General features: G+C 50.5%; 1 protein-coding gene across 1 annotated transcript in view; it reads left to right on the top strand.

Moving 5' to 3' along the window:
* Positions 1 to 15,912, top strand: part of NOS1 (nitric oxide synthase 1) — a 105,800-nt gene that overhangs the window by 25,210 nt on the left and 64,678 nt on the right. The window contains exon 3 of the mRNA XM_058531515.1: positions 13,067 to 13,193. Within this exon, the coding sequence (XP_058387498.1) occupies positions 13,067 to 13,193 (127 nt within the window). The remainder of the gene's footprint in view (positions 1 to 13,066; positions 13,194 to 15,912) is intronic.

Below are 15,912 nucleotides of genomic sequence, written 5' to 3'. Positions count from 1 at the left end.
CGCGTGCACAGGCACGGCCGCTCAACCACCTTGCCTCTTTCCCTTAAAATTGCAATTGCAAGAGTGGAGTGGGCATAGCTTCTAGAATGTACCTCTTGCCGTGCATCCCAGAGCTAATCATCATGGCAGCTGACGTCATGTCTTCCGATCTTTTTCCCATCTACTTCTCCAGCAACCCCTCAGGTGGACATTTTTGCAATCCACATTTCACAGATGACAACACTGAGGTTCGGGGAGGAAGGGCCTTTCCTGAGGTCACCCAGTGAGCGAGAGGCATGTGTGCATGGCAGACTCGGGGGTGGGGTGGACGCCAAGGCTCTGGGAAGGGAGAAAGGAAGAGCTGAGCGCTGGGCAACACACAGCCTGAACCAGCTCTCTCCCTGTGACAGCTGGTCGAGGGCAAGGCAGATTCTAAAGGAGGGGAATGGACTCAGAGTAGAGGATTGGCCCCAGCTCCCCAAAAGAGTGGTCTTGATTAGATTATGTGGGAACTGAGATTAGAACTTGAAGAACTGGGTACCAGTCCCTCTGTGTTTGCCGGATTGGCATTTTCTGATTCTATGGGGGAGGAGAACTGGCAGAATAGTGGGTGATTCTAGCTCCTTCTCTTGGGAGGACTCAGCAGCTGGGCCAGGGGGTCGGAGACGTAGTGGATCAGGAGATAGAGAGAGAGAAGATTCTCTCTGTCTCCTGCCACTGTCATCTTAGGTCTAGTACTGACCCTACGGCCCCCTGTGCTGCCAGGGAGGGTCTAGGCAGACCCTTCTTATCCACCTCTGACTACAGAGGGAGGCCCAGGTCTGGGGCCACCCAGAAATCCAGGCCAAGATTTCCCAACCTCTCCCCAAGGACCCCTGAGCATTTAGAGCATGAGTGATGTGTGCTGAGGAGATACCCAGAGCGGGGATCGGGTAGGCAATGTTAGGCAGGGTGGAATTTTAGATAGGGAGGCTGGGCGGGTCTCACTAGGAAGGTGACGTTGGAAGACCCTCGGCAAAGGGAGAGAGGGAGGCTTGCAGCTTTGTGGAAGAGGAGCGTTCCAGGCAGAGGGAATGGCAGGTGCCAAGGTCCTGGGGTGCGAGAGCACCTGGCATGCTTGGGGAACCGCATGGGATCCAGTCCTCCTTCTTGATGGGGCAGCCCCCAAACTGCCCTTTGGTGAGCCCCTCAGTCCGTGGCAGCCCACCTCAGCCACCATTGCATCCTAGGCTTTCCCAATTTCCCACACCCGGGCAAAAACGACACCAATTCCAGCAAGACCCTAGAGCCCCCCAGGTAGGACGATGAGGCTCCATTGGAAGCCCCTGAGCAGAGGGGAAGCAAGGGCCACTTGGACCTTTGGTCCCATCTCCACGAGTCGGCAGACAGAGTCTTGGCCCCAGTGCACAGGACATGGTGGGACCCTCTTGGTGGGGCAGATGGGCAGGGTCCCTGTTGCCCTGATATCCATTTCCAGAGCTGGGGGCCAGGATCAGGCCTCGGGGTTCTTCCAGCTGGCAGAGGTCTGGCACCTAGTTCACCCACAACCAGCACAGGAGGCCCCCCAGGCTAGACCCCAGCCCTTAGGAGAACTGCCACCTCCCAGGGTCCCTACAGCAGCACACCCAGGGGCGTGTTTAGTCTCAGTGTAGCTGCTGGGCAGCCAGCGGCCCCTCGGGTCTCATTCCGTGGATTTACATTCTAGAGCTGCTGTGGAATCCAGCACCCATCATTGGTCTTGTTTTCCAGGGGGCATTGGGAGTGCCCTCCTCAAAGGCTCCTGGACACTCCCAGTCCTATACGTGCCTCCCTCATCCTAACACCGCCTCTCCCAAGAGGAGCAGTGAGGCCCTGAATGGGGCTCTGTCACCTTGTGTGGGCAGTCCCCTCCCCGCGGGCAGCTGAACCCCGACTGTATCCAATGTACCACACACTTGGTTCTGGGCATGGGGTGGGCAAGGGCTGGTTAGCGTCAGAATTCCCAGGGGCTCTACAGTCACACCCCACCTGCCCAGGAGTCTGAATCTCCGTGTGTGATATGGAGAAGTCCCTCCCATCACTGGGAGCTGGGCCCTCCCCTCCGAGGAGCCAATAACACCCTCTCTCCCCGCCGAGAGTCTGGGACACAGAGGCCAGGTTCAGGACACCAGGCTTGGATGGGATCGTCCAGCGTGAAGGGCTTTAATGGGAGCCCTCTTGGCAGCCAGACCCTGAGGGGCCTCTCCAAACACCATCTGAGGTCAGCAGCCTCTGTTTCCCCGAGAATGAAGGAGAGACAGGCCAGTCTGATGTGGGGTCCTGCTCCGGCAGACCTGTTTTCCCAACTTGAGAGGCTGCATCTGAGCTCTCAGCCTGCCTTCATCCATCACGACCCTCCCTCCAGTGACCCCATGTCAGCCTTGCACGCAGGACGGTTGTCTGACCACAAGGAGCAGAAAATACTGCTTCGGAGTGGGTCAGGTTTGGGAGAAAGTGACCCAGGGCGAGTACAGGGCTCCATGAAACCCACTAAGGTGAGTGGTTCTAAGGACGGGTAATATTTAGTAATAGCACATGTTCCCCTAGCTCAGTGGCTCACACCGTGCTGGGCTCAAAACCCCCCATTTCTAACAAATATTTTAAAAATATTTTACCCTTTACTAACTAGAAGCTAATTCATGGATCATATAACCTACCCACACTGTACATTTTTTAATCAATATACTGCCCTAACTGTGAAATAAAGGAGACGGAGCATAAAAGTAATTTATACTAACAGAACCTATAATTTAATGTATCAGTGCTCAGGCCTGACTCCGCTGAAATGGTCGGATGTTTGCACCTAAGCATAGAATTGCTGCAGACACAACAGCATCGAATGCAGATTGACACAGGTGTGTTGTTTTGGCAACTCAGATGCCACCAGCAGCGTCGCCTTGGTGATATGACTTTCTGAAATGGTGAACGACTCTTGATAAAACGATGTGCTGTCTGTCTTTGATTTACCCAATAGTTGCATGCATGGAAAAGTCAGTCTGTTTTAAAGCCATGTCTGTACGTAAGCCAGCGTTGGGACATTGGCTCGGGAATTTGAGTCTGTTTTTTATCTACGTGGATATTCAGAGGCAGTCAGGACCCTTCTTCCTTGTGTGGGTTTGCCGCTGGCGTAGCAGGATCTCCACCACCCCTGAGGCCGCCTCCCTCCCAGCGTCATGCCCGGAGCACTCTCGCCATCATCGTAACAACCAAACGTGCCCCCACAAATTGCCACACTGCCTCCTAGCGGCTTCAATAAGCGCCTCGTTAAGAATCAGTGTCCCAAGTCAGGAAATGGAAACCTGGAGACAGAATGTTCTTCAGCGTCATTCTTGACACTGGCAGGTCTGGGAGGATGCAAGCCCCTTGAAGAGCGCGGCTGCCTGGAAATTACTCATCCTCCCAGGGGCTCTCCATCCAGGCTGCATTTTGGGGTGGGGGTCAGAACTGGGGTCCTGGATGCTGGATGGATGGGTGACCAGGAGACCAGCTGCCCCCCAGGCCGGGAGCCCCACATCCAGGTCACCCCCACCTTCTGGGGCCCAAGCAGAGGCTGGGGCCATCACTGGTCCTGACTCTCCTGTTCTCTTGGCCTCATTTGCTTCCTTCCGTCTCCCTTTGCTCTTGGACGCAGACTTACTCTCCTGCTCCATCTCGCCCCTTTCCCTCGTGAGGCATCCCTAGTCCTGTTGTTCAGGATGCTGGCCCTTATGTGAGGGGAAGTGATGTTTTCTCTAGACATGGCCTCATCCCTTCATCCCAAGCAGAGGTGGCCCTGGCAGCTGGTGGCAGCGTGTGAGGGAGCGTAAGGAAGAGAAATCTGGGAGCTTCCAGGACCTTCTGCATTTGGGAGCGGTCCCTTTAAAAGGCTGCGTCTCAGAGGATATCCAGGTTGCTCAGCTTGCTGCCCTGAAGGAGGGTTTTAAAGAGGCCAAGGTCCCCAGTCCAAGCATCCATCTGGACCAGCCGGTCCGCCTCGCCCTGCGCTCTGATAACTGCTCCTGCATGCGCAGGGCACTCGGTTTCTTAGATTACCTTCACAACAGTCCCCTCCTCAGAGCTTGCATGAATTCGGCTCCCTAAGTAGGATGTGTGGTTTTAGCCTCCTTTTATGGACGAGGGAACCAAAGCTCGGAGAGGTAAAGCAACTTGCCCAGGGTCACACAGCACTGGTCACAGGGTGCTGTCCTGGTTCTACCTAGAAATGTCACTCCGAGTGTGTAAAATTAAAGAGAAACCAGACCAGAGAATGTGGCTGGTGGAGCAGAAGTCAATTTGGACCCTAGAGAGTCAGCTTAGTTGCGGGGAGGAGGCCTCCTTCTGTGACAAGCCAGAGTTTTAAAATCATTATGCTAGTCAACCTCTGCTGAGCACTCCAGGTGGGCCTGGCCCCACGCTGAGGGCTTTACATCAAGGACTTCATTTGCTCCTCATAGCACCCCATTTTCCTGATAAGGAAACTAAGGCTCAGAGAGGTCCAGTCACTTGTTCCAGCTCACACGGCTGGCAAGTGACGAAGCCAGAACTTGACCCCAAGCCCATGCTCTTGACCTCTGCTGACTTTGTAGATTGCACTGTTGGCCACAGTGCCCTTGACCACTAGCCATCAGGTTTCTGAAGACATTGGAATGTCTTCTCGGTCTGAAAGGGAAACTGAGGCCCTGAGGTGCCGTCTACGAAAGACAGCATCCATGGAGAACTGACCTCAGAGCGACCAGTGACAGCGTTGCTTCCGGGACTGTCTGCGTTGGACCGTCTCCTCCCCATCTGCACTTGACGTGCCTCATAGCTCTGAGTCACTCTGGTGGCACTTCTCCACTAAGGCATTGAGTCCATGAACGTTCCTCACGCTGAATCTCAGCGTAGCTCTTCATTCTCACCTCGACCGTTTGGACGTGAGTGGCTCCCCGATCCATCCTTCCCTGGGGAGGGCAGAGAGGTCCTGTTTGTAGTTGTGACTCTTATGTTGCACTTCTTTCCATCTGTGTCCCTGCCCATCTTTTCAGGTGGGCACCCAGCCCCCATTCTAGGAAGAGCTATGGACTAAACCCACCCACCCCAAATTGTGTGTAACCAGGGGTCTTCTCACCATCTTTCCTTCAACAAATCTTTATTGAGCGTCTCTTCTGCCCCAGATACTCTCCTCAGAACTGGGGATCCATTGATGAACTTTTGCCATTTGAAATCAGATCATAGATTAGAAATGAACAACAAACAAATAGACACATGCAATCATTTTGGATAGTGTTGCACTCTGGGAAGGAAATAAAACAGTGATTTGAAGGAACATGGCTTGCAGTTGGGTAGAACATTAGATTAGAACATTAGATTAGATCAGAGAAGGCCTCCCTGAAGAGGCAACTTTTACACGGAGGCCAGAAGGTACAAACCATGTGCAATCTAGGGAAGGCATTCCTGATGGAGGAAACAGCAGGAGCAAAGGCCCTGAGGCAGGAATGAGGTTAGGATGTTCAAAGAACTGGAAGGAGGCCTGTGGGGCTTGAGTGTAGTGAGTAGGGGAGACTGGTAGCGGGTGAGGTCAGACACGTGGGCAAGAGTCATCAACCCTCCCACCACCATGCCATCACTGTCTCCTGCCACCATCCACTCACCGTATCAGTTTCCCATGGCTGCTGTAACAAATGACCACAAACTTCGTGGCTTAAAACGACACACATCTATTCCCTTACGGTTCTGGAGGATGGAATCAGAAATTGCCTTCTCAAAGGAAGGTGTGATTCCTTCTGAAGGCCCAAAATGGGAATCTGTGCCAAAACTTGTTTAGGTATTATGTGATCCTTACTAGCTGGAAGGAAGGGAGATGGGGCATGAAGTTATTTTCAGGAATGGGTGCTATACATGGTTTGGGTCAGCTCCACTCCGGATTGCCAGTCCTGTACAAACCTGTTGCCAGACCTGCCCTGAGAAGCTGGGATCAGAACACTGCCTTCTGAAAGGCATGTGAGATTCCTTCTCAATGGCCATAAATATCATCATGTTCTAAACCTGGTTTAGGTGTGTGATCCTTACGAGATGGAAGGGAGAGAGATCATGCAGAAAGTTATTTCCAGGGATGGGTGTCATACCCAGTTTAGCTCGGCTCTAGGTATGATTGCCAGTCCTATAGAAACTTCTTTCTCGACACCGACTTGGAACTTGGAATCAGAAAGTGCATTATCAAAGGAACATGAGATTCCTTGTGAACGTCCAAAACGGGAATCTGTGCCAAATATTGTTTAGGTATTATGAGATCATAACTAGCTGGAAGAAAGGGAGGTGGGGCATAAAGTTATTTCCAGGAATGGGTGCTATACATGGTTTGGCTCAGCTCCACTCTAGATTGCCAGTCCTATACAAACCTAGTCCCAGACATGCACTGACAAGCCAGCATCAGAACACTGCCTTCTGAAAGGCATGAGATCTTAAATCTGGAGTGGGTCTCACTGGGCTAAAATCCAATCAAGGTGTCAGCAGGGCTGCGTTCCTTCTGGAGACTCTAGAGGGGAATCCGTTTCCTTGCCTTTTCCGCCTTCTAGAGCTGAGTTCCTTGCCTTTCTTGGCTTGTGTTCCCTCCTCCATCTTAAAGCCAGCTGTGCATATCTTGCATCAATCATCAGTGGCCTTCCTCTTCTGTAGTCACATCTCCCTCTGCTTTCTTCTTATGAGGACACTTGTGATTGTACTTAGGGCCCATCCAGAGAATCCAGAATAATCTCCCCATTTTCAAGATCCTTAACTTAATCATCCTGCAAAGACCCTTTTTTCATGGGACCATATATGGGTTCCAGAGATTAGGACCTGATATCATTGGGGCCATCATTCAGCCTACGACACTCATCCAGCAAGCCCCACTGAGCAATACCGTGGCCAGGCCCCGCACTGACCAATAGCTGTTCCCGTCACCGTCACCATCACCATGAGGTCTCACTGGCCTGGAGTCAGTGACCTGGCTCCCAGTCTTCCCCTTTGCCGCTCACTTTCCTACATATTTTAGAAAAGCCCCTTGACCTCTCTGGGCCTTAGTCTCCCCATCTGTAAAAATGGCATGTGGACCAAATGAGCCCCAAGATTCCTTCCAGAACAACCATTCAGGTTCCTCCTGAAGGTCAGTGGTGAGCGTGCTCATTGCGGGCAGGCAACTGACCAGTTCACCTCTTGTCGAGCCACACCCAGGTTTACCACTCCCTTGGAGCTCTCCAGAACATCACACCAGGAGGAGAAGCTCCAACATCCCTTAAGGTTAGAGGTCACACACTGGGGCTTGAAGGTCACATCCAGTTCTCCCATGAGTTTTATGTATTTATTCAGAGTTTTCTGAAAAAGTGAACGTGTGGCAATCAAGCGATTTCCATGTTAAAACTGGAGGGGAAATCTAGGAGAAAAGCTCTGTAGAGACCCCAGACCAGGTTTCCACAGCCCCCAAGTCTTCCTGCTTGAACTCAGCTCCCAGCATCCACGACCAGGTGGAGGCAGACACCAAAGGCTGTTGGTGCGCGGAGGGCGAGAAGGGGAGTCAGAGTGTGGTGTCTGCTGAGAGAGCGGCCAGGGCTTCCTGCCAGGAGCAGCTGCTCCTCAGCGGCCTCCCCGCCTGGTTGAGCAGGCGGCCCCCACCCACAGGCTGTGCCCTGCACACGGGCCTGGCCCACCTGCTCCCCATCCTGGGTCCTCGGGGCTGGCTAGTGGTCAGCGCGGGGCCCACCCTCACTGTGCAAACTTCCTGTGGAGTCAGGCCCAGGACCCCCGTCCCCGCTTTGTGAGAGATCAGGGGTCCCTGGCTCCCACGAAGCCTCAGTTGGAAGGATCCAGCAAAGGTTCTCAGAAGATTTGAGATGCTAGACAGACTCTTGGCTTGAGTAGGATCGTCCAGCTAGCGAAGTGGAAGAAAACGGGCTTTCGCTGAGTCCTTGCTGGAAAGCATAGAAAATGCTCGCCACGTGGGAGGTGGAGCTCCAGACCTGGTCTGAGGGGGAAAGCAGAGGGGCAGCAGGAGAGCTGGGGGGACGGTGACATTCCTAACCAGGAGAGAGCCTTGCTGTTCACTGCTAGAGTCGGGCCCAGAGCTCTCCCAGGGAGATGGGTCTTCAAGGGTATCCATGCCCCGTGTGGGGTGCCTTTGACAATGCAGATTGCAGGGTTCCCACCTGCACCCACTACTTCAGACTCCCCAGAGGGTGGGCTCAGGCATTTTTAACAAGCCCCTCGGTTGACTCTGATGCACCCTAAAGCTTGAGAACCACCAAACGTGACCACATAATGGCTCCAGGGACACTGGTCCCCCTAGAATGCCAAGGCCACGGGAAGGTAGCCTTTCCAGAGGGGTAAGGATACCAGAGTGGAGGTGGGAACCACTTAGTGAAGGCAGGTTCCTTAATCCCATCTGGGAGCAAGGGACTAGTAAATAAACCCTGGTAGAGTCTTGGGTGGGCATAGAGCAAGGATGGGAGGTGCTGGGAGCATGAGATTGGGGTCCTCAGCCACGTCTAAGCCAGTACTTCCCAACAGGGAGGAGTCCATGTTGTTTTCTCCCCAAAGGGACATTGGGCAGTGTCTGGAGACATTTTTGGTTGTCACAGCTGGGGCACTGGGGCAGGGTGGAGGGGTGTTACTGGCATCTAATGGGTAGAGAGCAGGGATGCTGCTAAACATCCTATAGCCCCCAACCCCCACAACAAAGAATAATCTGGCCTAAAATATCAATAGTTCCAGATTGAGAAACCCTGGTCTAAACTGAGACCACTCCAGGCAGCTGGGCGGGACCAAGACCTAGGAGTGCTGGGAAAGGAGAGTCACCATCCACCTTCTCAGAAGTCAAAACAGACCCATCCGTCTCCATCTGTGGGCTCCGGGATATTTATTTAAATGAAGAAATATACATCAGAGTTAACAAAATTGCATTTAACAGATAAATACATTCAACATCTCTACCTCGCTTGGAGGGACTCTCCAATATCTAAATGTGAGGTTCTTTGTAAGTATGAGGTCCCACCAAATAGCTCCCCCGCCCCCAAAAGCCCTATTCTCAGTGATTCTCAGCTAGTAGAACAGCGAGAAGGAGACACCTGACTTCAAGCTTTCCTCATTGCTCGCTGGCGGTGTGACCTTTGACAAGTTACCTAACCTCTCTGAGCTTCAGTTTCCTTCGCCGTCAGTGAAGATAAACATAGCTCTTGTTTAGTTAGTGCCGACTGTGTATTAGGCTTTTTACTTGCATGGCCTTATTTAACCCCCGGGAGAGGTGGGCTGTGAAGTGGGCCTTGAAGGATGAGTGGGAGTTGGCTCCCAGCAGAGGGAAGATGAAAGGGCCTCCTGGGAGGGCAAGTATAAATGTCGGAGTGGACACAGTGTGCTCTTCAGGAAGACGGGAGAGTGGAGGTCAAGGCTGAGAATGATGGGAGGTAGGAATCTAGAACGGAAGCAGAGAATTCCCAAATTCCTGGGTTCTGTGAATAAGACATGACAGCTCAGAAAGGGTCTGAGTACAGACATCCATGCCTGTGCCCCCCTAACCCCCAGGGAAGACGCCCCTTTCTCAGCTAGAAGCCATGTATCCCTCCATTTCCCAGTCTTGAGAGACATTAAGGCTTCGTTCGAACAGCACTGCCCAATACTGTAGCCACCAGCCACATATGGCTATTTAAATTTAATTACAGTCAAATACAATTAAACATTCAGTTCCTCAGTGACAATAGCCAATTTCAAGTACTCAATTGCCACGTGTGCCTAGCGGCTATAATACTGGACAGCGCAGATGTAGAATGTTTCCATCGTTGCAGAAAGTTCTGCTAGACCATGCTGGCTTAGAGGAATCTTGACTGTTTTCTAGCATTTTCCATTCTGTTTCTGTCTGATGAGCCCATAAGCAAATGAGTAGTAAGGGCGATAGCTACACAGGAGCCACACAGCTAAGGGCTGTGAGCTCTGCCTCGTTAACCACTGCAGCAACTCCGTGAACTGGGTATTATTTTTAACCCTATTTTAGAGATGAATAAACTGAGAATTAGAAAACTTAAGTATTCAAAATTTCCAAAGTTGCACAGCTTGTAACCAGCAAAGCAGAGAATTGAACCCGGTTCCACCGAATCCACAGCCCGATGCAACCCCACCCGTGTGAACCTGTCCAGCAGCTGGATTCCAGGGTGGTCAAATTCGTGGCAATAAGGCAGACATTTCCCTCAGCCCTGGTTATCGCTGCCGGACTGGGGGCTGGGAATCTGCCTAAATCTCCCCATATGGCTCCTGGATAAAGAGAAGCAAAATAGCTCAACCTGGATGTTCCACGTGGCCCCATATTAAAAATATCCTTCCCCTGCTCATCACACAGGACTCTTAAATAAGTTCGTGTTGACAAAACACTTCAAACGCGTTATTTAACCGAAGGTGTTAAAGGCTTTTAAAAAAAAAAAAAAAAAAGGGATGACAGTAAAAGGAACTCTCTCTGCTTGCAGATTCACAGGAGATGAGCCACGAGCCCTGTCAGAGTTGCCTAGGTAATTGTACCCTGGAAATTTTGTAAACTGGCCTCATTCAGCAAAAGATGTTGGATAAAGTGCTCTTTAGCCTCTGGCTTGGCGTGACTAGGTTTTCCTTTCTCTATTTAAATAAGCGAAGGATCTGGGCCGAGCATCCATCAGACCTAGTTTCAAATCCCAGCTCTGCTGTGTGCTTACTGCAGAGTTTTGGGAAACTTACATAACCTCTCGGGGCTCAGTTTTTGCATCTGTAAAATAGGGCTTTTCCTGTCTGTTGAGATTAAATGAAATAACTTCTGTGCGAGTGCCTGGTACATTACAGATGCTCAAACAATACTCACCTCCTCCCTTCTCTGCTGAATCCCCGTTTGTGGTCATGCGATATCATAGAATCAGGAGTTTCAGAGCCAAGAAGGAACTGAGTGACATTTAGAGCAGCTCTCTCAACTGACAGTTCATCTGTTTATCACCAGGTAGGTAAACCATTGACTTGGAAAATATTTGTAATCAAGAACTACTCCCGGTGTGTTTTGGTGACATTTTAAAGAGGGTAAAACAGAATGTTCTCTATGACAATTGCAGACCTCTCCAAGCAGAAAAGCGGAAGTGGCTTTGACATGAGCCACCAGGACTTGGTGAAACACAGCAAGGGGAGGGGTCTGGCTGGTCCCAAGTGAGCAGCTGGGGGGGCCACTCAGGGCCATGCACTCACTTGGGCTCCGGCTTCTGATTTATCCCAAACGACCGTCAGCACCAGATTGGGGGTTGGTGCAGACTATGGATCCAGGACCAGGAGTCCCCAAAGCTGAGAACATAGAAAAGAGGGCAAGACCAGGGCCAGCCTTGATGCCTGGGACCGAAACCGAGATGGGCCACAGAGCAAGCCACATTGCCCAAAGTTGGGGAACGGACAGATGCCATAGAGTAAAACTGGATGGGAGGGTTAAAAAGAGGCAGGTTGTCGGGAAGCAGGAGGGTAGCTCTCAGAAGGTGGGGGAACAGAGGTGAGGCGGGGCTGGTCGGGAGATCTGGATTTTGACGCGATCAGTCCCATCTCAGCCACGACTTCTCTCCATCGCAGAGGATGGCCCATGTGTGAGACCTGGCTGAGAGAGCCTCCTCCTGAACCTGTTAGAGTTCAAGAGCAGGGAGCCAGATAGGCTTCGTGGTTAAGAAGTCAGCCTCTAGAATCAGGAGCAAGCCTGGGTTTGAATCCCAACTCCACCATCACTAGCTGTGTGACTTAGGCCAGTGATTTCACCTCTCTGAACCTCAGTTTCCTCATCTGATGATGATTGTGAGGATGACGATGGTGGTAATGGAGGAGGATGGTGATGATAATAAAGACTGATGTGATGAAGGTGATGATGATGAGGAGGGTGATTATGGCAATGGTGATGGTGAGGGTGAGGATGAGGATGACACTGGTGATGATGGTTATAGTGATGATGGTTATGCTGATGAGGAGGAGACCTTGGACGATGATGATTATGATGGTGATGGTGATGATCATAAGAATGGTGGTGATGTGGTGGTGGTGGTGGTGATGATGATGAATGGTGATAACAGTGAGAGCCTGCAGTTCGGAATGGGTATGAAGAGTACGCTGGAATACTGTGACCTTGAGCAACTTAGCTTCTGTCTCATGCCATCTGTAAAATGGTGATTAATGTTCATACCCACCTCACAGGGTTGTCACAGGATTAAATTAACTAAAACATAGGTAAAGTGTTTGACATATAGTAAGTGCTTAATAAACACTAGCTATCATTATTAATAGTGTTATTTTTGTTGCTCTGTTTCCCTTATTTTGTGTGTGTGTGAGGAGGATCAGCCCTGAGCTAACATCCGATGCCAATCCTTCTCTTTTTGCTGAGGAAGACTGGCCCTGGGCTAACATCCGTGCCCATCTTCCTCTACTTTATATGGGACGCTGCCACAGCATGGCTTGACAAGCGGTGCATCGGTGCGTGCCCGGGATCCGAACCTGTGAACCGCCGGCCGTCGGAGCAAAATGTGCACACTTAACCGCTACGCCACCAGGCTGGCCCCTCTGTTCCCCTTATTTTCAGAATCATTCCTGTTTATCCTGGGCTGGTATCATTAGTCTTATTATCAATGCCTCAGTCAGCAATGAAATGACTTACCACCCTGGCCCACAGGACTGGTTTCCTTCCCTACCCCTCCTGCGTCCCGCATTTTCCACCATTAAGTCTCGTGGGCGTCAAGTTGTCCAGGGTTCAGCATGGGGTTCTGCTAGGAGATGGGCCCCCTGTGTTTCTAGATCTGTGAAATGGGGGAGGAGGGAGCAAAGTCCACATCACGGCCATTCTAAATGATGTCCACAAAGATGGGTGTGTGTCAGCCATCGGTGCCAACTTGGATGAGCTCACGTTCATGCCTAACAGCAGGGCTGCCTTCCCACCTGTCGCTGGTGATGCTACGAAGCAGCAGGCTGGGCACCCAAAGCACGCTGGCTCCCTGTAGGGTGATGTGGGTGAATGGTGGAGGTTCTGTGCTGACTCAAGACTTCCAGACGGGGGGCAACTGGCCAGTCGCTCTTGACATCACACCTTCCTCACCTCCCCCACCTTGCCTTGCAGAGACCTGGACGGCAAGTCACACAAACCACTGCCCCTCGGCGTGGAGAATGACCGAGTCTTCAATGACCTGTGGGGGAAGGGCAACGTGCCCGTTGTCCTCAACAACCCGTATTCAGAGAAGGAGCAGGTAAGCGGGCAGTGCCAGCCTGGCACCCACAGTCCACAGCTCCCCGAAGCCTCTCAGGTGTGAAGATGAGGGTTGAACCGTGTCGGGGTAGAAATCAGCCACCAGGGCTGGAGATCTCGGGGCTGAGGCCAGGAGTGCTTCTCCTGGGCTGTGGATTTGGGCTTTGGTTTTGTTTGTTTTCTTTGTGAGCTTGCCATTTTGCAAATTTCAATCGTTTCTACCAGGAAAGGCATTCGCATGGTTCTGTATTTAAAAGATAAAAAAGATGCATGGTGAAAAGTTTTTCTCTCCTCTAATCCCAGATACACAGTTTCCCTTCACAGAGGCAAGCAATATTCATCATTTTTGTGGTCCTTTTACCAATATTTTATGCACAGACAGATACACAAACATTATTTTCATATATTTCTTACAGAAATGAGAGCACATTATACATATAGTTTTGTACCTTGCTTTTATACTTATCAACATATCTTGGTGATTAGTCCCAATTAGTAGATTAAAAGAGTCCTGGGTCTTTTTCACGGCTGCATAACATTCCATTGAATGGCTCTGCCATAATTTATTGAGCCAGACATAAAGGACACTTAGGTCTTTGCCAATATTTTGCTATGACATTGCTGTAATGAGTGGCATTGTATAAATACCTCGTTTGGCACATGGGCAGGCTTCTCAATAGAATAAATTCCTACAAGTGGAATTATTGGGTCAGAGATCATGTACCTTTGTGATTGGGGCAGAAATTGCCAAATTGCTCACCATAGAGGTTGTACCAATCCTACTGGCTAAGTAGGAGAGTGACTGTTTCCCCATAGCCTCCCCAGCTCGGTGTTATCACACTTTTCAGTCTTGGCCAATTTGCTGAGATGATTTTGACAGCTGAGTCAATATTGTTTCCCGAGAGTGGCGATTTGGCTAGAGATCAGCTATCAGACCAAGCCAGAGCATCCTTAGGGAAGCATGTGGACTTCCCACCCCTCCTCTGCATTGCAGCCAGTCTGGGTAGACTGACCAGCAGGAGGTCAGGATGGCGGGATGGCTCAGGTCACTCAGCAGGTCATCTTATTCCTTCCTGCCCCCAGCCCTGGAGGCACAGGCCAGGTTGCCAAGCTCTCTCTTCTGATGCGTGATCTACGGCACCTTTCATCACCACCCCATCTAAGCAATGACTCAGAGCCTCTCACATAGCTTCACATAGGAGGATGGGACATTCCAGAGCCTCAGTGGGGATTGCTTTCTTAGCTGCTGGTGGCTGGCCAGGAAGATAAGGAGGTGAGAGATTCTGCAGTGGTCAGATTCATGCTCTGCTGGCCAATTACTCTCCCCCTCGCAGTGACCTCTGGGAGTGTTTGGAAGATGAGCACAATTGTAGGTTCCTATTATGCTGTCCTCAAAAATCATGGCCAGCTGTGAGCATGAGAGGACTATTATCCATTAATGATTAAATGAACAAATAATGTTAAAATTTTTCTTTATATTTTCTTTCTTAACTGAAAATAAAAGGATGTTGCCGTAATTCCAACCCTCCCAAGACAAAGGACAGAAAGAGGCAGCCTCAGGCCAGATCCAGGCTGTAGACATGATTTGTTAGGGCTGCACTGTATCGTCCTAAGAGACAATTTATATTTAGACTTTGAATTCATTGCGAATGTTTCAAAATTTTATATAAATATCATATTTACAGCTTCTCTTAAAAATGTGATGATCTGACCGCATTGAGCTTATCTTCTTGTGGGGCAATAATCTGCCTGGACTGAGTAGAGCTGCTCCTCTAGACAGAAGATGAGCTCTCCAGTTTGCCACAATCCCCACCACTCCCTATTGTCTCCCCCTCATTAGGGCCAGTGTCTATTACCATTTGTTATAACATTAGTGCTGTTGATTTTCTTATAGTAGTTAGGATGAACGTTCAATCTTTTTGTATTCATATCTTTATTATAAGTGGCAAGTAGAGACAGACCAAGAGGTTCATATGTTTTGGGAAAGATGAGACAGATTTCATGTTTTATGAAAATGAACAATATTCTTATGGGTTTAATATGCAACCAAGTGTTCTGTCTTGAAATGACCTCCCTCTCACACGCACACTTTACTGATTTACCTTACCTGCCTGTCCCCTCTAGGTATCAGAGATTGTCATTGCCTGTCTCCAGTAACCCCTGAGATCTGGGTTATAGAGGAGAAGCAGAGGAGGCCCTGACCCCACTAGAAAGACCCTTAAAGTCATTGCTGAAGTCTGAGCAATGGCAGGACTACGGCCATTTCCTCTCATGCTGTCCGCCCCGGTTAGACAGTGATGGCCTGAAAAACATAACCTTGAACTTCAAGCCTGAGGAGTGGGGCTCAGTGTTGGGAACAGGGCAGGCATGATTAATAGGACCCCTGGCCTTCTTTGCGGGGCATCATGATGCAATGATCAGGCCTCAGTCACGCAGGCTGCTGTAATAGAACATCACAGACAGGGTGGCTTATAAACAGCAGAAATTTACTTCTTACAGTTCTGGAGGCCAGAAGTCCAAGATCAAGGCGCCGGCAGGTTTGGTGTCTGATGAGAGGCCGCTTCCTGGTTCATAGAAGGCATCTTTTCTCTTTGTCCTCACATGGCAAAAGGAGCAAGGGATCTCTCTGGGGCCTCTTTTATGAGGGCACTAATCCTATTCATGGGGGCTCCACCCTCGTGACCTAATCACCTCCCCAAGGCCCCACCTCCTAACACCAT

The sequence above is a fragment of the Diceros bicornis genome, chromosome 35 (assembly GCF_020826845.1).
Source record: "Diceros bicornis minor isolate mBicDic1 chromosome 35, mDicBic1.mat.cur, whole genome shotgun sequence".
Classification (NCBI taxonomy): Eukaryota; Metazoa; Chordata; class Mammalia; order Perissodactyla; family Rhinocerotidae; genus Diceros; species Diceros bicornis.
Note: the sequence above shows the minus strand (reverse complement) of the source record. Positions and strands in the feature narration are given on the sequence as shown.